The sequence below is a fragment of the Morone saxatilis genome, unplaced genomic scaffold (genome assembly GCF_004916995.1).
Source record: "Morone saxatilis isolate NCDOM2014 unplaced genomic scaffold, NCSU_SB_2.0 Contig14, whole genome shotgun sequence".
In the NCBI taxonomy this organism is placed as follows: Eukaryota; Metazoa; Chordata; class Actinopteri; family Moronidae; genus Morone; species Morone saxatilis.
This window is the reverse complement of record NW_023339696.1, coordinates 4,053,683-4,079,167: the sequence shown is the minus strand read 5'-3', so window position 1 is coordinate 4,079,167 and position 25,485 is coordinate 4,053,683. Positions and strand designations below refer to the sequence as shown.

The following is a 25,485-nucleotide window of genomic DNA, read 5'->3' as shown; positions in this document are numbered from 1 at the left end:
AATACCTTAATCAAGAAGATATGGACACAAAAAGACGTATTTATCCCTTTTTCCTCTTTTCTTCCCTTTCCCCTTCCTTTTCTTCATCCCCTTCTTAGTTACTAAAAATTAACCAGAAATCCCTCATGAGTGTAATGACTTTAATTGGAGACAGATTAATTTGTACATCATAACCATGTTCATAAAGTGCAACACAGAAAAAAAGCTCAAACAATCCAGCTTTTCTCTTCCTCCTTAAATACTTAGACTTGTATTCACAACCCAATATGAAAATATTTCCCCTCGTGGAACACATTACACGTTAATTTAAAGCAAAATAACATACAGTACAGGATGTGAAACTCTTCACCTTCATCTAGTGCACATTTCAGCCAGGATCTTTTTCATCACGCAGGACTTATTAGACATGTGCAGCAGGGTTTCAATAATTACCTGTGTGTTTGGGGGGGGGGGGAGATTCAGAACACTTGATGTCTTTAAAGGGACTGTGTGAGATTCCAGCTGAGTAAATTGCATCAACCTGTAGAAGAAACCCTGGAATACATGACATGAAGCCCAAGAACTGTGTACATGTAGCTGGAGATGAACTCAAAGCACACCTCCAAAAATAAAATACATAAAGAACATAAACAAATGTATGTTTCATTGTCAAATTTCCCCATTTCCTTTTCAAAAACTTAAACATTTTAAATATTTCTACACCATTTATCACAATTTTGCTGGCAATTCAGTCCCTTAACATTATTATTTATTACCCTGTAAATAACATTGGCTGTTGTGATCTCTTTGTATAAACCTGCACTTGTATTATCTATGGCAGCTTAACACTTTAATGCTGTGTCTGATTTCAGATAACTTTGGTTTTGTAAAATTAGCGCTTCTGAGTGTAAAATATTTCATTCAAATCTTCAACACATGTCCACATAACTCTACTGGGTCAAGTTTAACAGGAGTTTGAGTATTTGGGTTTTGGCTGAGCTGCAAAGATGGAAATCACTCCGTATCAAAGCTAACGTCTGATGTCTAAACCTTAAAGGAATAGCACCAACATTATGGGAAATATTCAGTCTTTTGTGCAGTAAACATAAAGCCACAGCCAGTTAGCTTTAGCACAAAAAATTGAAGGATGGGGAAAAAGGCCAGCCTGGGTCTGTCAAAGTTTTAATAATACACCTACCAGCACCTCTAAAGGTCAATAATAAACACATTTTATTGTTTGTTTAATCATTACAAAAACCGAAGTGTAAAGCAGAGCTGGGATAGCCGTTTCCCCTGGTTTCCAAACTTTAAGGTAAACTAAGCTAACAGCTGTGGTAATTTCATATTTAGTGTACAAATAGAGTGGTATCAATCTTCTTATCTAAATTTTGGCAAGAAAACTAATTGGTATGTTTTCCAAAACTATTCTTTTTACCTTTTGTCCAGAGATTTTATTTGATTTTGATTTGATGATATTTTGATTTTACTTTATTTGGCTTTGTCAAAAATAACTAAATAAATAAAATAAAGAATTAGCATCTCTGTGCTAAAGGTTTTTTTGGACTACTGATTTATGTATTGTATGCACAAAATAAATCATAATCCTACAAGTGCTGTTTTATTAAATAATTTCTTCGACTCTAACCCTCAGTCCTTTAAGTCTTCAACCAATCTGGTAATTTATTTTTTTACAAAGAAAAACACTAACACACACATACAGCAGAGCAAATTTAACCACCACACAATAAGCCTAAAAATACAACATCCACAGCTCTTTTTTTTTACATTTCCAAACAGCTTTCAAGCATTCGAAGCAAAAACACCTTTAAACAATCTTAACTTAAACTAATGAGGTCAACTGATAGTCATTGCTTCCAACTAGGAGGTTCTGTATATATTCATACATTTGTGAAAGGAATAAAACACATTTTCACATTGTTACACACTGTTTTTTTCCAGTTTAAGTTTGGAATGACCTCACTGTTAATGTACATACTCTTACACATCCTTCAGGAGTATCCCCACACCTGACCACTTTGAAGAAGCACAAAACAGATAACAGGGGAACAAAATGATATGAACACATACGAGCTTTGCTGAAGGGATTCAACTCAACTTAGCTATATCACATTTGAAATCCTTAAATTTTCCCATCTAATTCAACTAAATACAGAGATCTGTGTCACGTGTGGTGAGAACGACTGATCACAATGTTAGGAAAGTCTTAATTTTCTCCTTAAGTCCTCAGTATGCTTCAAACTAAGAGTTTATTGGATCATCTGAGGTTGCTAGATCCTTAATAAGGAACTCCCAAAGGAAACTAATAAGATGGGCCCTCAGAACACCAGTTTAACGTATTTTCATTGTCTCATGTATCACAGAAAACCCCTAAACTTACATGCTGAAGTACATGCGTTTTTGCGTAGACCTACACATGGTAATGTGTAGACCGCACCACAGTTGGCCTAGAACCAGACTGAGACTATAAGGATGGACGACACGCCCATGTCCAATCTGTTAACATGACCCATACTGCAACCAGCCACCAGGGGGCGCGAGAGTTCATTGCCATCTATCTTCGCACTGGCCATAAAAAAGAAAATCTAACAAGGCAATTACACTACAGTTTGTTTAAAATGAACCAGATATGATGAAAGCAATCAAAATGTGTCTAACATCTTTCTAATGACAGAACCGGAGTCCAACAGTCTTTGTAACAGAGTACTACACACTACGTCGATTGAAGCATACTGAGACCTTTATTCTGACCAGGAAGTTGAGGGAACACAGAGAATCTTTATTGTGAAAGCCAGCTAACATGTTCAACACAACAAACATGTCCAGAGAAGATGCCTGAAAGTCAGGACAACAATGTGTGAAAGAAGAAATAGTCTGTATTTTAAAAAAAGTACATGTTGAAGGAATGGTCCCTGTGTCCCCTGAGCTTTAAGTGCAAACATTATCTCCAAAGTTTATAGGGGAATGTTTTCCTGCTGTCAGTAGTTATCTACTCATCCACAGCAGTTTATCAGACAGCGGTGTGTGGAAACGCTGTAAATACTCCAGTGATATGGACATAAGTTATAAAACAATAACTATAATAATAATGCAGTCATGCCATGTTTCAAGATACTTGAACCTCAATGAGTGCAGATCACTTGGTATCAAGCTGTAAGGTTCATGATATACTTGCTTTTACCAACATTAATGTGTAGACAAGTGGCTCCAACACAAGCACAATTTTTCACACTTTGAACAGGAGTGAATGTAATTCTATATCACCAAATTAATATGTAACATGAGTAAGTGGATTTTCCACTATCTATTCAGAAACTGTTGAAAGATCAATTATGGTAATGATGGAATGGGAATGGCTGCTTTTAGCTAATCCAGTGACATAAAAACGTAACAAATTAAGGTATTTTCTTACTACTTAGGATCACATTCATTCATAATTAATACAAAACACCTAATATTGTCTCAGGACAGTCCTGCTCATTGGTCAGCAACAATTCATATTCATAACAACGCAATACGCCATAAGACTTTAAATTGACCCATGGGCTATAAGTAGATGTTAGGGTTAGATGTTAGATGATTGTTTCACAGCAGTTACGTTCTAAAGCACCCTCGCACAATCCTGCAGAAGGTGCGCACTGCTGGGTTTTTTGCAGAAGCTGGACTGTCTGCTGTGCCTTTTATAGAGTCCCGACTTCAGACCCTGTGCATTACCAAAAGGTTGACACCCAAAAACACCCAGCAACAGGCAGAGGGCTGCAGGGTCTCTGCAGATACAGACACCACCACACAATTCTAGCAGGTCAGTGATGATTGAGAGGGATTTTTATTTTCTTAGGAAAATCTTACCTAGGATTAATGAATTACATTTGAAAATGATTTTAATGAACCAACCCGAAGCTTTCTGTAACAAATGACTTAAACCCTCTCTTAAGTGGGCCTACAGTTCTGCCACCCAGGCCATTTATTACCTGATTCAGACTGGCAGAACTCTATGGCAGATTAGGTCCAATTTCTCCTTGGCCAAAGCAGGAAAATCTTTCAAAATGTGTATTTTGCACAGTGTAAACATAACCTAACATAGCAACACTATATATATTTACTGAGTTTTGACATGATGAAAGAAAAAGCAACAACAAGCTCTATTTGCTTCTGTTCATAGAACTACATCTTTGTTATTGTTTGTTCACTGTGACTCTGACCATCCTGCTCATGACGCTCCAAAGGAACCATCACACTCACACAAAGATGGAGTTAAAAGCAAGTACATCAGTGCTCTGAGCCGGTAGGTGATTGGCAAAAGCACACCATATATTCACTGTGGATTTTCAGTCTGTGACTAGCATGTGAACACACGGTCTGATTAAATGGTTCGGTACCACAGTGACCTGTGATGTGGATCTCCTCACTACTGTTTTCAGTGCAGATGTGGATACTTGATATTATCTTCTATAACTATCTGCTTTGTACTTCACCACTGTCCCGCTAAAGGGCAAACAAGAGGGTGCTATGTGTAGCATTTTAACGCTAAGAAGTCAAAAACCTATTTTGATGTGGGTACATCTGCTAGCTACTAAGCTGCATCTGACATTCACTGTAAAATCTGTTAGATTACAGCGTGGAAGTAGAATTTTTTTGTATTTGAAAGGAACACAACTTCACACTGACATACTGTGCCACATTAAAAATGTATTTGCGGTTACTTTTATATATCTCCTTACCTTTCAAAACAAATGTAGCAATGCCCTCTTTGCAGGCTGCAGTGAGGCTCATGGGATATGTGGTCTTAATGTAGGGCAAATGCTAAATGCTACACATAGCTCATTTAGGAGGGTGTGTCTTTCTTAATCTCTCTTAACTTCTTATGCAAGATCAAGGCCAAAGCTTAAAGTAATACTACAGACAGTGGGTGTTTGATAGTCTAGTCCCAGAGAGTTTGATGGAATGTCTCCTTGTATGGTCAAAGAGAAGATTCATTTCCATCCTACTGGACCTATCAGAGTGCAGAGGGAGGAAGGTAAAAAGGCAGATGAGCAGAAATTAATTTATCTCTTTCAGGCTGTCCTCCTCTTCTTTCTTTAAACATATCTTCTTGTGTTTCATCTCCTTCTCTCTCCTTTTTCCCTCTTCCTTCACTTCTTCCTCTCTCTCCCATCAGTAGCGTGTTGAGTACCAGTCATTGTCGGTCATCTGTACGAGCTCGTTGACCACATCCAGCAGATTGTAGTTGTATTTGTTCAGCAGCCGCTGGTTCAGTGGCCGGTCCCCGAAACCCATCTCCACCAGCACGGCCATCATGGTGTCCTGGGTGGACGCGTCCACAGGAGGCTGAACAGGAACAAGATCTCATCAATCCAAAAAGACCTACTACTGATCATATAAACCCAAATGTCCTAGCAACGAGCAGATGGTAGTGGTACAGCAACAGTGTAAGGAATAGATTATCCTCTTGAACTCTGCTAGGACGCCTACGTCTTTGGCTGACACTACTGTTTTTCACAGGCTGTAGCAGTTTTGAAGCTAGAGTAAAGACCAACTGCATCCATTGTGCCAATGGAACCACGTCATGCTGCCTTGCTGGGAAGGCTAAAAGCTAAATATGGCTCCAGGTTAAGGCTAAATTCTGGCGATGGAAAAACAGGCATGGCCATTTTCATAGGGGTCCCCTGACCTCTGACCTCAAGGTATCTGAATTAAAACAGAAATGCTTGCCATCCAATCACCGAAGAATGCAAGTTGTTCCTCAAGGTCTTGGTGTCTTAATCTGATGTAAATATATTTTCAAGTGGTCAAAAATAGTAAGATTTGCATCAAATCTGTGTAACAAATAGTATCAACCCAAAAATGGCTTATGAGACATACTGGGGATGGTCATCACATACTTCTATCACAATGTTCTGAGCCCTTATACCTACATTTGAAGATGAAGGTATGAAGATTACAGATGAATGACACTCAGTGCTGAGCTGCAATTCAGTTATCATCTGCAGGTTACCAGCTTTCAGATGATCTACACCACTTCTATGTGGCATATACTGTTGATTTGGATGGTTTGGAGGTGTAGACAGTGTGTTTATCTGCTCTGGTGTAAGCTGCAAATGCTAGCATGTCTGGCTAACTGGCTTACTACCTACAGTAGCAACCTATGCCAACATTACAAGCTGCATTATTTTGTGGGGTTACAGTTTATGTAAAAAGAACTATTTTATCATAGGCTAATGATCGCAGCTCTGTTTATACTACACAGGGATACTGACCTTTGAGATATAGTTTGCCACAGTGCCCCAAAAAATATACGTTCATTCATTAATTTATTTGCAACTTAGAACCATGATCACATGGTACGGAGCAAAAACAGATTATACAGTAACCATACCACACAGCATGGCTAAAGCACAACTAATATGACTGTAAGTGTAAGTGCAGTGCATTCCTTGTTATAAACACACCTTATCCATAATTTAAAGCAACAGGAAAAGATATCGGAAAACTATCGGATCAACTGATTGAAGGACTATCGGGACATCCCTGATTTTTATACTTTAAGAGTGTTGTAAACGCTTTAGAAAATTGGATTGCCCGATATTAACTGCTTGCTGACCTGTGTGGGGCCTTGTCCAGTGAACAGGGCTTTGTAGGCAGAAGCAGCTACTGACAGAGCTCCTTTCATCAGGCCGCTGGTGATGCCTGGGTGCCTGAGGAGACACAATAGAGGTTACGTTCAAAATGTGACTGTGACGTGGCCATGGCTACATCTCCAACTCAGAATTTCTATGGAAGTAATGATGTATTAAATTAGAAACTTTTCACTTGTGGCAGGGAATAATACCAACCCCATCATAACCTCCTTTACTTGAGGTCATGTGGTCATTACAGTAGATAATATTTTGCTTTATATTCACTTCACATCCAAACAGAACCTTTTAGATATGACTCCCACAAAATTAGTATTAGTCTAATTCAAATTATACTTGTAAATGATAACTGGTTACTGAAGTCCATGGATGACCATCCATTCAGTCCAATAACATTTTGAAAGTTTAGAAGCCCTAACCCTAACCTGCCCGATTGATGCAGGGCTAAACTGGAAGTTAGGTAATTTCTTTACGACGGGAAGTGGCTTTTTTGGCTTCATGCGCCACTGAGCAGCTTTCATAGGACGCCTCCAATGCAGTATCCAGTTCTCTTTATACATCCATGTAGCTCAACCAGCCACAGTAGTTTACCAACTAGCCACCACCAAGCTTTTACAACAAAATATTGTGCGAAGATGAATTATGCTGGTGTAACCAGGTCTTTATGCAACAGAACAACACAGTTACATTTAAACTGAGTGAGATGGTTTTATTAATTAGTGCGCCTTGATGCAGCTAGTTATTCAAACGGTTGATACTGTGTTATTCACATTACTTGGTACATGATCTTCATTAACAGTGTTTTGTTTTACACATTAAACACATTAAGGCACACATGCTAGTTTGAGAGTGTGTGTCAATGTGTGTGTGTGACCTGGGGTCATCAGGGTTGTCCTCAGTGTCTTCAGTAGCTTCGGTCTCATCTGTCTGAGTTGGTTCAGGACCAGAGGCTGTGGGACAACAAAACATCACATGATCCTCGACTCCATCACACATCTACCCAGTATTCACATCTATAGCTCTTAACATCTAATAAACATCACTGTGCCTTAATAACAGAGCTGCTATTCCACTGGTGGTGACATAGCGATGTGCTTACCATCCTCAGTTTGGTACAGTTCAGAGCCGTCTGCTCCTTCCCCGGCAGCAGCAGGGTCAACATCTGTTTCTCCACTGCTCTCTGGACTGTACAACAGTATCACAGCTCTCATCAACCAGCAGTTATAAATGCCAAATAAAGACTATTTAATAGTTGACATGTTTCAGCATAATGCATATTTCCACAGCATCAGCAACACAGCATCATGTGTGACCAAATTCAACAGTTCTTGTCCTCATTATTTACTTTGACACAGAAACATGGGAAAATAAGGTGGAAAAATACAGAAATTACCCTTAAAGCAACTAATAAGCTCAACACTTCCTGCTAATGTTTCACATTAAAAAACATTTTCAGTACATTCATGCTGCTGTGTTTGTATTCCACCCTTCACACTGACCTGGGTGTGATGACGGCTGTGGGCGGTGCCACCACTTCAGGCGTCAGCGGCTCATCGTCAAGTGTCTGAGACGTACACAGCATGTCGTTGGCGCTGCTGGTGCCTGACACCCCCGTCTCTGGAGCTGCCGCGGCTTCATCTGCCTCGCCCAGCTCCCCCTCTGGGGTGCAACTGCCCGAGTGGTCAAGAGATGATGTTTCTGGGTCTGTGGGGGTCTTCGCTGGGATGTCTCCAGGCTGGGACAGAGCAGAGCTGCAATGGAAGAATGAATGGAGGATTAAGGAAGTGTGACAACGCACACCGTTTGGCAGCCATATTGGATCTACTGAATCTAAGCTACATTGGTCTTATGTAGAATTTATTATTTTGTCTATTGTACAACCATTTTTTTGCCACCACCACAGATTTCCATTGGAGCCAACACGTACCTGTACATGGACTCCCCCAGTGGCCGACTGGTGTCAAAGCAGTCAGGGAGGATGATGATGTAATCCTCAGAGGAGGTGGAGGAGGAGCGACTCCTCACCCCTTCTCTCTTCTCCTCTCCCTCTTTCTCCTTGTCCTCCTCTGGCTTCTTCTCTCTCTCCATATTGGATTCTTCACTTTCATCTGTGTTGGGATCAAGAAAATTGATACGTTTCACGAACGATAGAGGGCAGATTTTCAAAGCTTGTGATTGGAGCCCAGAGCAAAAAGGAAGGGTAAATTTCTTGAAAAGTTTTGAACTCTTTGGACAACATTATTGGTATAAAATATTGTTTAAATGGCTAATTGGCATTTTTAAATACATGATCCACTGCTTCAGTCATACTACACTGGACTATGAGCCATTAAAAATAGTTCAATAATGTTTATCTTCCCCAAATCTCATGCTAATCCTGTTTTAGCAACTATGTGCTGGAACTTTTTCTTGATGATTAACCCAGGTTGCCAGATACGGTCAGTGAACACAGGTTTTGGTCTCTGCACCAAACCCGACCTCAACCCGATCTCAACCTGATCTCACTGAGATAACTAGAAGGAATCTACGCACCGTCACTGCTCCCAGCTGTTATTCGCCAACAAATAGTTCCAGCCCCTTAAACCACAAATTCTCATTTTTTACATTTCTGTTTGTGTACAGATCAAACAAACAATATGCAAAACGCTTGCTTTGCATCATTGTCTCATCGTCCACTTCAGAGAGCATATTTTTCTCATATGAACTCCAGACCTGTCCGCAGATATGACTATATGATTAAGGAGGAAAAACATCGTGCCTTAGGCCTGTACTGTAGTTCAACATACCCAGGATGCCTTTCAGTTATCAGGCTTCACTAACCCTAACATCCGCGATCTCGCTAAGCGGTCACGTGAAGGTGGTCAGCAACTCAGTAAGTTTTCCCAATCACGCCATGAGCGAGTTCACATAAACGGGGGCAGGGTTTACAGAATATGACCAATCACATACAAGTCTACTGCCAGAAGACTGAAGAGCATGCTATAGGAAGAAGCATCAGTTGCAGTTGCCAAATGCAGGAGGGAAAGCTGGCATAAAATCAAAGACTGTGTAAATGTGTAAATTAACAGGCTTATAATATCACTGCTCTATAATTAGAGGAGACTATAATTACATTTGTGTATTGTATTAAAACAAACTGCAGCTTAGATGTCTGTACCTTTTCCACATTAACATTTACTGAAATGTCACCCATATTACCTGCACCCTGAAAAAGGTGCAGCAGTGCATGACCAGTTTCTGTAATGAAACAAATGCAACTTAAAGTTTTAATAAATAAATAAATATTAATAATATTAAACTTAATTTGTATACTAAAATATATGCTCATAATAAACATTTTAAATAAACCACTTATATTAACGACTGCGACAGGCGGCCTGGACCTGGATTAAGTACAACAAGTAAAAGACATTACTGCTTCAATCATGATAAGACCAGTCAGTCCCCCTAGCAAGAATCTATAGCTCATATAAAGCACTCAGATTAAGCCAAAGGGCTTTGCTGGTCTCTGAACAATCCTTCCCTCCTAAGAGACTATCTTTTTATCCACAGGATCAATACTTAATACATCCACGAGATCTTTTATGAATGGTGATCTAATTTTTAGAGTATTGATTGGTCAGTGGGAAGTGCTTTTGTAGAGTTGCTTATCTTAAACATAACCTGCACCGGATCAAATCTTGGTTTGTAGTACAGGCTCCTGGACAGGTAAAGGTTACCATTTAGGTTATTTACAGAGGGCAATGCTGCTTTGAGTAAAACATATGCAGGTTTGTCAGTTTATGTCAGAATCAATAGGGCTGATCAACTTGAAAACACAATATGTTGGCCAACTACAATTCAAAGTTCTTTTCCACGTCTTTAAACAATAAAGCTTTTCCCTTTTTATTGATTCTGTTGCCCTGGACTAAATGTCAATACAACAACAGTGATGGAGAAGCATCCCATATCTTAAGTCTCCCTGTGATCTGTGTATGCATAGTGTTTTATCAATCAGGTGTGTGAAGTTTCAAGATCACAGAGCTTGTGTATGAAGATTTGCAAGCCCATGCAATAAAGCAGAGTTGGGACAAAGACCAACAAGTCCCAAGCCAAGTCCATGTCCCTCACTTTGTGTTTCATGTCCTAACAAGTAATCATGTTCCTTGACCAAACTGAACACATTTAGATGTAAATAATACATGTTTTTTGATTCTACATCTGTGATAATGGTTAAACTGAAGTAAAACTCAAACATTTAATCCAGATCTAGAATTTCTTTTTGTTGAGAATGCAGAAACAGTTTAGTGTTGCAGACTAAATATTGGTCACAACCCACAGTTTCACACAGAGACCGACATGCACTAACATGTGCCACGTGCCACCAGAGAAGCTGTATAGACAATGCTCGGGGACCAATACACACAGACATCATTCTCTCTTTTAAGTTGAGTCGCAAGTCTTTTGTCAAGTTGAGTCAAGTCATCATCCACACCTCTGCAATAAACTATCAATGCAATATCATGTGCTCGCATAGCCACTCAACCACTGTCACCTGTGGTTGCGTGCTCCTGCAGCGTGGAGGCCCTGGGCGGAGCGTGAAGCGGGGTCGGTGCTGAGCTAGGGCCGGGCCCGGCGATCGGGGCCACAGACAGGGGAGCAGGCAGAGAGGCTTTCAGCGGGGGAGGGAGTGAAGCTTTCAGGGTAGCCGGTGGTTTCAGGGAGTTTTTAGAGCTGCTGGGGCTGCTATCTGGGCTCTCCTCTATGTTCACTGTTTTACTCTTCACACAGGAGGAGGAGGAGGAGGAAGAGGAGGAGGAGGAGGAGGAGCCGCCCTGAGCAGCCGGACGCACCACTGAGAGCAGACAGGAAGTCCACGGTTAGAGATTGTACTGTATTTCTTTCTTTTTCAATAACATGCAAACACATTCAAGTGCAGGCAGTAAAAATGCTGCTCAGGCTGAACACACAAACCTATATGTCCTGACATTGGTTTGGGAGAATATTTCATTATTTCACAAAGACAAAGGCACCATTTCCTTGGATGTATTTGCTGAGATATATGAGCAATCATTGTATTTTACTGGCCTGCTGGACTGGATAGCTTGATTGAATCGGATATATAGTTCAGATGGTAGACAGTGTATTTAGAGACCTTTAAGGTGAAAAAACGTCTGTTAGATCTAAACAGGGGTTTACTCTTTTGTAATGATACATTTCATGGACTTTTCAAGGACAAATCTTTTCAAAATTAAATACTAATAATTCATGTAGATGTTCACATTTAACAGCCTAACCCGGCAGAGCACTAGGCAAAGGCCGGGCATTACCCGGGAATAGGGGGGGAAATACTTGTATTTCATTAGGATGAAACAGATTAATATAGGCCCCAGTACACAGCTTTTTGTATTATGACTTTTTTTAAACAATAATTATGCAAATTAGGTGATGTCTATTAAATATGGACTAGTTTGTATATGAACCCTTTTATGGCCAAGTCAGAAGTGTTTTTCCTCTGGGAAGAGGAAAAGAAGAATGTGGGATACTGAAGTCAGTGGTTTCCAACCTTTTTCCTCAAAGGGCCCCTTTTCTATCACTGAATGAACTAAGTGACAAATTTTATGGATATTTCATATTATAGCTGTGAATATAGCTTGTGTTCAGGTCTTCAAAGTGCATATCTTAAATAATAATCTGAACTTTAAAAATAACAGTTTACTTTTACTTTTCTTCAAAGAAATGAACAAAATGCTGCGATAAAGGCCTAGCTATTTTTTACACCCCTTACAATCAAGAATGGCACGCGACCCTAATGGGGGATCATTTTTAGAACAAATATTTTTTCTTCTTTCTACATACTGAATGCGAGGTGGTTTATTAACTTTCTCTGCTCTTTTGTTTATCATTTAAAAACCCAGAAATCAAAGACTGGAATCACAATTCAATGTACATACTGCTGACTGACCTTTACCTGTTCCTGGGCGGGACCCTCTCAGAGGGGTGTGGTCAGGGGCCTCCTCCAGGGTCATTGAGCGAATCACAGTCTCGCAAACAAACTGAGTCCCACTGATGTCATCCTCCCCTTCTTCCTGAGCGGGGACTCCGCCCCCTTCTGCTCCTGATCCCGCCCCATGAGGAACGTCTGAGGACCAGAAAGAGGTGAACAAATGTTACGTACAGACCAGGGGCCTCACTCATCAGTGTGTGTGCAGATTTCTGCATATGTACACTGAGAACCACTGCTGATTCCATTCATTTACCAACCTATAAACTAAATCGCCATCAAGTACCTTAAAAAAGTATGACTAGGAAACTACATTACCCATGATGCTGTTGATAACCTCAGTCTCTTCCTGGATGAGACCCAAAGAGGGACTGCTCTTGTCCTGCAGGTGGCCATCTTGAGGCAGAGGGGACATGCAAGGGGTCATGTCTGACAGAGAAAAGACGATAGAGACGGGAACTTACTGAAACAGCTGTTGAATGTGTGTCAGTGGAGCATTTCATAGTCCCAGAGTCTGTTTTCCACTCACAGCATGAAGCTCTCAATGTTCCTGAACCAACCCACAACAACTAGAACTCTTCTTACCAGCAGGGGTGTTGTTTGGGACACTCTCCAACTCTTGGACGATGTTGATGTCCAACAGCTCAAAGGACAGGAGATCCTGAGAGAGCAGCAACAACAGACAGCTGATTAAAGATGCATGAGCTGGATCATGGGAAATGTGGGAGGCAGTGTTTTTGGAGTTTGCTAGTGATTAAAAGTCAGGGTAACTCTGTCTGCCTCTGCTGCTTTGATTGTGACTGCTCTTTTCTTTTTTTTCTTTTTTTAAATGTGCCTCCTGTCATTTCCCCACCTTTATGGAAGTGCACACTAAATTACTGGATATATATCCTTTTAAGTCATTTATCAAGAATCAAGGATTTACTGCCTTTCTTTGTTTTATATCAGTGTAAGCTGTGTAAGTCTTGTAAGTCGTGTAAATTTTGGACTGTTGGTTAGTCGACCAACATGTCTGACATTTTAAAGACAACATGATTAATCAGTTAATCACAACACATAAAAACAGATTAAAGATGAGTCATCAAACATATTATTATGTTTTACAGGAAGAGGGTTTTTGATATATAAATAAAAACCTAAAACTAAAACCCACATTAGCACGTTACCCTGTGTCAGAACTTAGCACGTTATCTTATTGCGGAGACTGCCCTGCATGTGCCTCACAATAAATACATTTTAATGTGAAGGCAGTTGCCGGCCATTACTTTGAAAGAGCACATGCTGAAACATTGACTTTCACTGCTAACGCTGACTGTACACACAGTATACTCAGCAGTATATAAAGCCTTTAGCAGCTACAACATTGAAGTGCTGAACCCATTAATGTATTAATAATTATAATCCAATAGTATAATATACATTAATCTGAAATCACCGATTCTGCATAATGATTTTTTTTTACGTTTGGTAAATTAAAGGTGCAGTGTGTAACATTTAGGAGGACCTATTGGCAGAAATGGAATATAGCATTCATCGGTAGGTTTTCATTAGTGTATAATCAAGTGTCAATGATCGGATCTTCGTTTCTACTTTGCATTCTTTCTGGCCAATGTTTTGGCCATCTAGTGGCTATTTTCCACTAAAACAACTTTCCTGCAGACGTATTTCTGTGCAAAAGAAAAGTATATTATATAAATAATAATTATTGATTTCGAAACTTTATTCCCATTACGGCACAGTCAATAGTTATCTTGTGTAGGCTTTGTGAGGACGTGGATGACCCACACTTTGTTAAGATCGAGTTGGTGCAAATGAATTATGTTAATGCAACACTAACCAGTTACTTTGCCACACTTGTTTCATCAAAGTCACTAACTAATTAATTGAAAAATTTTACATAAAGTAAAATTACTTACAACCAAATGCATGGCCACTGATTTAAAAACACACAAACAGGACAATACAGCAGTCAGCAGCTACTGGATGTTCCTGTTCCACATAACCAATGATCTACATCTACATTTGCAACTGAAACGCCCCAGTGCAGCTGCAATCAGACTCTACAGTCTACAGAGGGGGCAGGTCACCTTCCATGGAGTCCGCCATGTTGAACCAGCATTTTTCTACTGTAACCCAGAAAGGACAAACTAAACACTGACCCTAGATGGGGCGTTGCACGTTTTGGGGCGTTCTGCGGCGAAACATAGTTTCTCCTTTGTGTTTGGAAGGGGAGGGTGAAGCGAGGGAGTTGCACTGTTGCAACTACACCACTAACTGCTACTAAATCCTACACACTGGTCTTTTAAATATATTTAGTTAATAATACGTCTGTACTTCTACCGAGTGAAATGTGCTTCTAGTTAGGAGGTGATCATTTTGGGATACACATATCTTCATCTGATTTGAAATCAGTACGGGGGAGAAAAAGATAGTGGGTCAGTGTATTTTGTGGCCAACAGATTTTCATTTTGAAATAAGAAATCTCAGTACAAAAAATGGGAAACGGCTCATTTTTTCATTTCAAAACAAAAATCCATTGGCACAAGTACACTGACTTTGATGCATCCCTGGAAAATAAACCTTTGTTGCAGCCTTAGTGCGCAGTGTACAGCAGTGTAATGATTATTACCTGTGCAGTGAGCAGGTCCACAGAGGGGATGTAGTATTCTTCTTGGTCCACTGACATTAATGGTTGCTCCCTAGAAGTCGCACAGGCTTTTCCATCCTTTGCCACTGGGTTCTTACCCTGCACACAACATCAAATCATTTCAGTTAGATCCTATATCCCATATCAGAATCCTCTGTGTGTGTGTGTGTTTATATATTAGTGTATATTTTAGTTGATTTATTCACACATTTAGTCACACCATTGCTTCTACCTGCGGTGTGACACAGGGTGACACTAGTATCCCATCAGCCATCATTGGTGCTGGGGCCAGAGGATCGACCACAATGCTGCACCAGACCCTGGGTCCAAACTGCTCTCCGGCGTGGGCCAGACGCCAGTGGGAGGTGTAGGAGCCCTCCACAGTGGGAGCACACAGCGCTACGCTCACTATACCAACCTGACACACAGAAAGAATCATCAGCAGTGCAAATGACAGAACAGTAAGGTGCTGACCATATCTGTGTGACTCGGTGACTCAAAGGGAAAATAAGAAGGATGAGCTAGCTGACAAGTTCAGTACCTTTCCAACGATAAGTGAAAGTGAAAACCTCCCTCGTGTCGCAGTCTCACCTGTCCTGGCTGGAGGAAGGGAACAGACACTTCTCTCCAACGGTCCCCAGATCCCACCGCCAGGTTTCCCCACATGAACTTCAGCTGCAGGAAGCAAACAGGGAAAAATCTGATTAATAGTTGTAGCTTATTTAACCACAGTATACCGTATTTAATGTTAATACACAAGTGGTGTCACAAAGAATTATCAATAACTTTGCACCTTTCAGCTCATTGTGTTGGTTTTACTGTCTGCAACTTTACTGCTTTGATTCTCTCTGATAAACCCAGCGCACACTAACTGCTCAGCACAAACAGTAGACAGACACTATCTGGTAAGGTTAAATAATAGAGCTAAAAGGAGAGTGAATATTGGAACAACAGGGTGTTTACTAAGACTACAGATATATATGAGCCAAGCCACAGTTTATCTGATATGCATTAACTGCCCCTAAGAAAGACCTGATGCTAGACTGTTTGGAGCGCAAGCTTAATGGAGCACCAACGGCACTGTTCTTTGCTGCTGAGCTTGGAATAGTTGTTAAAGGAAATACATTTTCTGGCAGCCAGATGTTATCAGCTCAACAAAAACATGCTCAGTACCGATCGAGAACCCGCATAGAAATGGCAGCAGTACATATAAAGTTTATGAGTTGAAGCACAAGCGAGCCTTTCAGTTATCCTGGAAACAGCAGTTTAGTTGGGTGGTGTTAGAGGATGTAGACGAAACTCCAAAACTGTATTACGCAGTTTTGCTCCCAAGAAGATACATTTAAATGAAAAAAGAGTTATTTACCTTAGTATCAGCACTCCAGCTGATTGTTCCAGTGTTCCTCATCTTCCAGTACTTGATAAACTTGGTCCCCGGACGCAGTCGGGTTCCATCAGGAAGGTTCTCATCCAGAAATGCAGCTGTCATGGCTGGAACCACCAGGGGACAAGGTCGCTTTGGACGCCTGGGAAAGATAGAAATAGTCCTACATAAGTCCTTTTGTCCTGCAGCCATCTTGTGTTTTTCTTTCAAAGGTGTTTTTACCAATTTCAGATCAGGTTTGATCAACTGTTGCACCTCCCAGCAGATTTAAATGATTATATCTTTGAAATGAGCTTCTGGCATTACCTATAACAGTGGTTCCCAACCTTGTTGTCAGTTGTGCCCACACAGCCCTATCAGATGAACTCAAGTACCTCCACCACCATTTTTCAACCATTTATCAATGTTACTTTTAGCAATTTATTTAAGCTTTTTATGTATTATTTGGATCTATTTCACCAATTTAAAGGGTAACTTTAGTACTTTTCAACCTGGAACCTATTTCCCAATGTTTTTGTGTCTAAGTAACTAATGTGGACAACGATTTTTGAAACTGGTTCAGTATTGAGCGAGAGCTCTGCCGCTGCAAACTGGCTCTCATGTAATGGTCAACTGTTCACTGTCAGTGTAAGTCCATTAAATGTGGTTGTTTTTGCTGCAGACAGGCTCAGATTGTTACTCTAAGTGTCTGACAGCATTATGGATCCTACAGAACCTTTTTGTTGTTAACCAGAAACAGCAGTTATATTGCTGAGTTCGAAGCCACCAGACTCCATTAAGAAAAACTGTAATTTTTCCTTTGTTACATCGTAACACTTGACTCAAACTTGACAGAAACAAAAGCTTTTCATTGAAAAAACAATTCTGTGGTTTGGTTCAGGTTGAAAAAGACTGAAGTAAACTTAAAGCTAGCGTTATTAAATGTTTATCCATTAATTTTAGCTATCCATTTTTACTATTTATTTGTTTCCACTTACTTTCTCTAGTATGTACTCCGACATAAATACTTTGGACTATGTCTTTCTTTTCTTTTGGTAACTTACTCAGGGCTGCTGTGCTGGGTGGCTCGAGGCTGCAAAAGGACAGGGGAGGAGCTTCCATCTCTGTGGGAGGAACTCCACTGTATGCCCCGCCTCTCCATCCTCAGCTGTTTCCGGATCTCTTTGACCTCTGCCTTCAGCAGGCGCTTCTCTGCTTTCAGACGCTGCTTCTCCGCCTTCCGGAAACTGCGGTCCCCTCGCCTGTAGAACCTGAAAGAGAGCCAGAGTGTGCCTAACATAACTCCTTTAAAACATAAACTGTTCAATCACTACAACCTCCCTCCACCTAGCCTCAAAGTCCAGTCTCTAAACACTTCACTCAATAGTGACTCCTGGCTTTCTTTGCTAAAACTGGGTGGAAACAAATAGAGGTGGAAAAAACCTGCATTGTAGAGCCAATCCAAAATCTTTAGGGTGGTGACACGGCATTGTTCGAAATATCCATTTTCAATGTTTTTAATAAACAATAATAAGGGTAAGGGTGCTCCAATCAGGAGTTTTTGGGCCGATCACTGGAAGCAGAATCAGCTGATACCGATCACCAGGTCTATTTCAAGTCTTCTGGTTATTGTGTACCCTAATTTAATACCCTAATTAGTACACTAATTTGTCTTTAACAACTTAAACTAAAATTAAAGGTCCAGTGTGTAAGATTTAGGAGGAAGTATTGGCAGAAATGAAACCAACCTGAAGTTGTAAATCTTATTGCTTATGTGTTAAATGAAGTAAGTCTTAAATATGGTAATGATTTATTATGTTAAAACTTTTGTTCCCCTTCATGTCAAAACACAGACAAATGAAGGTTTGTTAGAAAAGTAAATTGCTCTGGCTTTTCTTAAATATTATATATAATATATAAAAAAATAGAAAATATTTCACATTAAAAAATATAAGAAATGAAAGCAGTCTTGAAGTAGTTCTAAAAACTAAATTGTGGTGTCGTACCTGCTGTGGTCTGGGGCGGGCGATCCGTGCTCCGGGATAGACAGAGGAGTCCTGGCTCTCACCAGGTTGTGACTGGGATCGTGAGAGAAACTGCAGGGTTCGCACAGAGTACAGGAGGTACACACACTGAGCAGAGAGGAGAGGGTGAAGAGAGATAGAAAATCACAGAGAGAAAGCGAAAGAGAGAGAGAGAGAGGTGAAAGGATGGGTAATTCCAACTGAAGAACTGACATCATGATTTATAAATACAAAATCTAAATTTGAACCCTTTAGAGTCCACAACACCGTCCACTGTGACAAGCTGAGGACTGTTTGTGACTGTGAAATTCGACATGTTTCTATGTAGCAGAGACACTCCTCTTCTCAAAAAGTAGATTTCAGTTTCCCAGTGTGCCTAACAGACTTGGTACAGCTTGTAAAATGTCAGTATTACGCATATGTAATTGATACTAGAGATATACTAGACTATCTGTATTGGAATTAGTAAAAAATGGGTAAAAAGAATGATTTTTTTTTTTTAAATATAATAAAAATGCTTCAGTGGACTATAAGGTTAAAGGAATAGCTCATCATTTTGGGGAAATTTGCTTTCCGAGTGTGAGATGAGGGGAACTCCTCCAACTTTCCCAATCAAAGTGTTTCCAGCAGTTGGGTAGCCTTTAGTGTCTCCCGAGGGAGCTGTTTGAAGTATTATACATGTCCTCAAGTGATGGCACTTCAGTCTGTGCAATGTTTTATAAAATATACTATATATTTTGGGTCTTTTATTGCCTTTAATGGATAGTGACAGGAAAGAGGGGAGATAGAGAGGGGTTACACGCCATTAAAAGGGCCACAGGTCGGAGTCGAACCGCTGCAGCAAGGACTCAGCCTTGGTACACATGGGGCGCAACCTCTAACAGGTGAGCTGCCAGGACACCCCCATTAGGTTAAGTGTAGGATGAGGAGCAATCAACTTATTTAAAAGTTCTATTGAAGATAGCACTTCAAATAATAGCTCCTGTCAGTGACACTCAACAGGTCCTGCAGATGTTTCACATTAAAAGCCTACAAGCAAAATGAGGCATTATCACCAGATGTGGGACAAAGTCATTGTTTGGCAAGTCACAAGTAAGTCTCAGGTCAGTCCCAAGTCCTTAACTTTGAGTTTTGAGTCCTTAACAAGTCATGATGTGTTATTAGTACATCTGTTAAAACAAGTGCTGAACTTAATCATAAGGCTGCCAAGATGCTCCATAGCATATAACACTATTAACCAGTAACACAACAGAATTCATTTTGTATGTTTCTGTCCTGTCTTGTTGTATTTAGTTGATTTGGGAAATGAAGTGAATCGTGTTAGACTTTTTAAATAACATACTTTTTAATTTTTGGGCCTGGTGGAAGATATCACGTATATTCAAGTCAAAAGTCCAAGTGAAGTCACAAGTCACAAGTCTAAGTCGAATCTAGTTGCAAGTCTTTGTTGATTTTTTTAAATAGTCATCAAATTTGTGACTCGAGTCTGACTAGAGCCTAAGTCATGAAACTAAAGCCCACACCTCTGATTATGGCATTAGTGTCAATATGTGCCAGTCCATCCACCAGAAATGTAAAAAAAAATCTTGTTGTACGGACAAACAGACGCAGACAGACAGACTGAATAAATTATGACATACATGAAGCATGTGACTTAAACATTACTCAAGCTTCCAGTGAAGAGCAGAAAACATCAGATTTGTGTGGAGTCATGAGGAGGCTGTAACCTTCCTCACATTAATGCAGACAGAAACATTCTGTCAAAAACATTGACTGGTTTCTCTTCCTCTGTGATGGTTTAATGGCTCTCAACAGGAGAATTAGCTCCATTAACCAACTCCTCATATTCAAATACCAATAGTGGATGGAAACACACCTTAATTTGCATTTTCCTTCGCTGATTTTCTTGAAATTTGGTTAAAATATGCTCTATATATGGATGGAAACGTGACTATTGATGGTAGCTGAAAAAGGATTCCAGAAAATGACGCTGTTATATTCAATTAGCGCTGCAATAAAGCAGTTAGCTGCCGAACACACACCTGCACTGGTAGCCTCCTCCGGTGGTCTGCCCCCTGCAGGAGGAGCAGGGAGGAGTGGAGCAGGATGGAGCTCCAGGCAGGGTGGAGGAGGAAACCTCGGGGACCTGCTGGGCCTCCGCTCCTCCTACTGCTGCTGCCTCCCCTCTGCCTCCCCCTCCTCCTCCCGCTCCTCCTCCTGCTCCTCCCAGGGGCTTGTGGATGCAGCACTGTCCAGAGAACTCCCGGCAGATCTTCTCCACCGCCTCGCGAACCACCTGGTCCTTAAACTGTAGGGATGAAAGGAGGGAGAGAGGGGGTTACATCTGTTCGATGCTTACTCATCAGTCCATGTCTCAGTCAGTTGCTCCAGCGGTAGTTTTATGTAGCCAAGCCTATCTCCACTCTTTGTTTTAGTGCTGTGTCAGCCCTGCAGAAGAGGTCCGGCTGAACCCAGTATAATTCAATAAAACACGCTGGCTTTTATGCATGTCTCTAAACCAATCACTTTGTGCTAAACCTAGGATGCAGCCACGGTGCGCCTGACATTAAAAGGGCTACATCCCCACAGAAGAAAAGGCAACCGTTAACTTGTTTATGTTTGTACTACTCCTGTACAATGGATATTATACATTTTATTATATAATTACATTCAATTGTGAAAATGAATTAAATTAATTAAACATTCAGTTGTGGGCGGAAAAAAGCAGCGCTAGCCTTGCGAGCTAGGTCACTTTTTTTTTATTGAAAAAGAAATGTAGGTCAAACTGAAATGAGAGAATAATTCAACAACAACTACTAATGATGCCAGAAAGTTTACAACCCAACTCAGCCACAGAGAGAGTGATTTGCTCTCCGATCAATCAAAAAAAAAAACGTTTTAGAATTTATTCAGTATCCAACAACCATAACAGGAGCTACATTGGCCACTGGGGGCTGGATAACTACAGCAGCTAACAATTTAACTTCCAATGGCGCAGAACCGTGCTTTCAAATTCGAGCCTCACACCCACGACGGCAAAAAAACTACATTTATTACATGTACCATTATCATTAAAGGCAGAGGACTAGCTAAACGTTTAACACACAGGGCAACAAAAAGCAGGACAGCGAGAGAGAGAAGCTATCGCTAACTGCTAGGCTAAAGTACTGTAGCTAGCGGAACTGAATAGCGTGTAAACAACTGTAGGATTAAGGAAAAAGTTGCTAAACATAGAGAGCTACGAGTGCTTGAGTGGAACTAGTGTTCATTTAGATGTATAGCGGGTAATTATCCGCTCTAATGAAGAATATAACAAATTTAACTGGGTTGAGCTAAGGCAGCAAAATTCGCTACCAGCAACACAGAAGTTCTCAACTGACGTATGATATGTTGAAATGATACGCTGACCGCAGCACTTCAGAGGGGGGGTCATGTCTTTTGGTCAGTTTGGTCATAGATGTTATGTACACCTGTGTAAGACATTTTTGGCTACAAATTTTGCCAGCACTAATTTGTACCGTTAGCAACCAGGTTAGGGTACCTTGCCATGTGCAGCATTTAGGTTGTTAGCTCAGAGTGTGTTGTTGTATCACGTAGCATCAAGGAGGACTTTGAAAGCGGTATCAGGAAGATTGCGGAAGAGGGGGAGAATGGCGACCGAATTAGTCGCCCAACGGCAGTCTTCTACCAACCCAAGTTGTGCTTCAGGACACTGGTCACCTCAATCTGGTTGTTCTTACCTTCTCCATGTAAGAGGTGAACCAGGCTGGAGGAGTCTTGTCCTCTTCTTTGGTTCCCTTTACTTCTTTCAGGATCACCTGATCAACAGAAGAAGAGAATATTTATTACGCAAATCATCGCAGTACAAGCATTAGTTGTATATTCAGTGTGGTTAGTTAGCTGTTATTCTTAACATGGATTTAACCTCCATTTATATACTTTGAATGTTTCCTACTGTTCCTCCCTATACGCGATGGTAAGATTCACAGGTTAGCATCAGTGAATAAACATAAAGTAAAAGAGAGTAGAAGCATTTTTGGTCCTAAATTCCCTTTTAACACGATTACTATGAATGATTCTGAGATGCTTGATAAACACGGGCACTCGGGTTTGGCTAATAAATGAAGAACCAGCTCTTTCCAAGAACCTGCTAAACCAACCTGTCAAAATATGTAACTCTGTATATAGAAATACGGCTGATTCTCTAGCAGTGGGAGAAAGCAAACCAACCAAGGAATAACAGCTCTGTCTGACCAAGGCCCTCCAGTCTCCCACATCTGTATGTTTCCTCTCTCCTTGTCAGTTATGCTCTCCTAGACAAAACTTGCACAAATCAATGCTTTTAAGCTGTGATACTGGGCTGAGGTGAGCTCAGCCATAAAATATCAATGAATAGGCCTTCACGCTGCTATTTCTTTGCTTTTTAAAACTATGGTTAAATGAAAACACTAGATTTCATCTTTCTAATCACTACAAATACTTGAATAGAAAAAAAGAGGTAAGGATGCCAACATTAGCATGAATGTTAGGACAAAGAAATATGTGCAACCATTTACATTTTTTATTATGGTTTCTGAGGCACTGAGTCTGGGTTTGTGTATAAGGAAATTATGACAATTCTTGTTTGTCTGTAAAGTTTTGACTTAACAAAGAGTCTGGGTGAATCTGGCTGAAATGAGCACTTTATGACAAGGATTTATGGGTAGGAGAATCTGGTGAATCTGACTTGGTGTCTTACCATGCCCTGTTCTGGCACTGCAGCCTGGACTTTCCGGCTGACCACCTGGGCCAGAGCGGGGCAGTGCTGTGGAGGTCTGAAGCCCCTCTTGGGCTCTGTTCCGCTTACTTTAGTGGTGGGGACTCTTGCTGGCTGACCCCGAGTCTCGTACACGTTCATGTGCAGTCGGTTCCCCTGCCTTGCTGCACTCTGGGAAACAAGTAAAACGGGTTAATCTTCCCTACTGCCATTTTTGGATCAATTTTGGATCGATGTCTCAACTAAGCTGTGTCTTTCTTCTGATACCAACAAAAATACTTTCCAAGACAATTCCTAAAGCATCGCAGCATTTAGCACCTGTGGACAATTACAATCTGTCCAAAATAAAGGTTAACTTACATAACCAATGGCCATACTTTATAACACTGATCAAACCAAGAGATTTGTTTGTTTTTACTTTAATTAGGACTGAGGTTACCATTTAAAGTTGACTTTTTAATGTACACAGAGTTAGGGAGTTAGGCAACCACGGCAGAGCCGGAACGCGTCACGGCCGTGTCTGGTGGAATTTGGAGGTAAGACAACACTAAATGTGAATACTAATTTAAACTTTAAATCAACTTACCTTTAATGCCTCCTCATACTCCACTGAAATAAAAGCAGAAATATGAATTATTAACATGACATGAATCTGCATATTGCACAAACACTGGTTTTGTTCACCACACTGTGTCTTATTACTGTTTATGTTTACTTACCTTGGCTGTTAATGGACACCTGAAAGGGAGAAAGAGGAAGAGTCTTAATAAATCTGTCAGCTATGTCACTGTGGTGTCAGTTTGCTGTTGGTTTGGTGATACAGGTTCAGGCATTAAAAGGGGCATTCCACCAATTTTATTCATATGAAGCTCAGTTTACCCATCATGGTTAGTAAAACTCAGCTTGTGAAATTGGTTGTCTATGGAGGAGCTTCGTCAAGTCTGAGAAAATAACCCCGATGATGTCATTGTGATGTCACCAAGGTTATCTCAGCCTTGGTTTGTAAACTTCAAAATAATACAGACGGTAACTTGGCATCTAACAGGCAGGGAGAAAGACGCCTCTGAGTTGTAATAGGAGAAATGTAGGATCCAGCATTTTTTGCTCAGCAACAATCTGACAATTCTTTTTTAATATATCTCTTGTAAGTCCTCAAACTTTATGGATGTGCAATATGAAATTGTTGGAGTAGCCCTTTAAAATAAGAGGAAAGGAAGTACTGTAGAGTACGACTGAGCAATTAAAGTCAAATAAAAAAGTAACCGAAACCGACATTATGACTCTTTAATCCACATAATTTTATCCATATTGATATGTACGATACATGAATTCCTTCCTACAGGCTGCCACCTACCACTTAAGATTAAAAAATCTAACTCTACAGGCCTTAATACACAGCCAGTCAGAGATGGAGCTGTGCAATATGTAATATATATTGCATGATTCCATTGTTTGATATTATGCTCTATTGTTTATTTCTTTATGTCACAAATCACTCTTTACAGCAATATTGTTTGTCATTTGGATGATGCTTTGTGTTCTTCCACACGGCACAGATGCAGGCAGGAAATTTGCATGAAGGCAACAGAAAAAAACATGGTTGAAGTATGAAAAGTTATGTATTATCTTATTTATTTTCTTCATGTAAAGCATGTTTTTACAAAGGAGATTCCTTAAGACAGAATATTATGAAATTTGGTTTGATGTGCATCTATTGTGGGGGTCCTAGTTTGGGAACCCCTGGTATATTAATCATTATTGGTGTAAATGTGAGAACAAGTCGTGATACTGATTGTAGGTGACATTGCTCTGACTCACTGGAAAGTGTACAAACAAAGCCGGAGCGACAACAAACACTCACCTCCTCGTTCTCCTCATCAAAATAGGTCAGCTGGAGACTGCACAGGCCAAAGGAGCGCTTCACCTGCACGCCACAAACACACAGAAAGGAGATCAGGTAAGGGGGGAGGATGATGGCTCAGCTGTCCTTTTTTAAGTTGAGAGACATGAATATAATGGTCTCTATTTCAGTCATTTCAATTAGGTTGAACTCAGTGACACTGACTGTGTGTGTGTGTGT

General features: G+C 40.5%; 1 protein-coding gene across 2 annotated transcripts in view; it reads right to left on the bottom strand.

Moving 5' to 3' along the window:
- Window positions 1-125: 125 nt before the first annotated feature.
- The window catches only part of nbr1b (NBR1 autophagy cargo receptor b), a 28,756-nt gene continuing 3,396 nt past the window's right edge, over window positions 126-25,485 (bottom strand). The window contains exons 2-23 of one of the 2 annotated variants that reach the window (XM_035655319.1): window positions 25,267-25,329; window positions 24,125-24,143; window positions 23,992-24,014; window positions 23,388-23,576; window positions 22,390-22,467; window positions 20,692-20,957; window positions 18,632-18,757; window positions 17,690-17,896; window positions 16,629-16,788; window positions 15,854-15,937; window positions 15,495-15,680; window positions 15,245-15,361; window positions 13,201-13,276; window positions 12,934-13,044; window positions 12,577-12,753; window positions 11,167-11,466; window positions 8,560-8,740; window positions 8,132-8,383; window positions 7,732-7,817; window positions 7,507-7,582; window positions 6,599-6,692; window positions 126-5,325 (exon numbers count right to left, since the gene is read on the bottom strand). In XM_035655319.1, the coding sequence (XP_035511212.1) occupies window positions 5,152-5,325; window positions 6,599-6,692; window positions 7,507-7,582; window positions 7,732-7,817; window positions 8,132-8,383; window positions 8,560-8,740; window positions 11,167-11,466; window positions 12,577-12,753; window positions 12,934-13,044; window positions 13,201-13,276; window positions 15,245-15,361; window positions 15,495-15,680; window positions 15,854-15,937; window positions 16,629-16,788; window positions 17,690-17,896; window positions 18,632-18,757; window positions 20,692-20,957; window positions 22,390-22,467; window positions 23,388-23,576; window positions 23,992-24,014; window positions 24,125-24,143; window positions 25,267-25,329 (3,045 nt within the window). In that variant the 3' untranslated portion in view covers window positions 126-5,151. The remainder of the gene's footprint in view (window positions 5,326-6,598; window positions 6,693-7,506; window positions 7,583-7,731; window positions 7,818-8,131; window positions 8,384-8,559; window positions 8,741-11,166; window positions 11,467-12,576; window positions 12,754-12,933; window positions 13,045-13,200; window positions 13,277-15,244; window positions 15,362-15,494; window positions 15,681-15,853; window positions 15,938-16,628; window positions 16,789-17,689; window positions 17,897-18,631; window positions 18,758-20,691; window positions 20,958-22,389; window positions 22,468-23,387; window positions 23,577-23,991; window positions 24,015-24,124; window positions 24,144-25,266; window positions 25,330-25,485) is intronic. The other variant, XM_035655320.1, reaches the window with a different exon arrangement.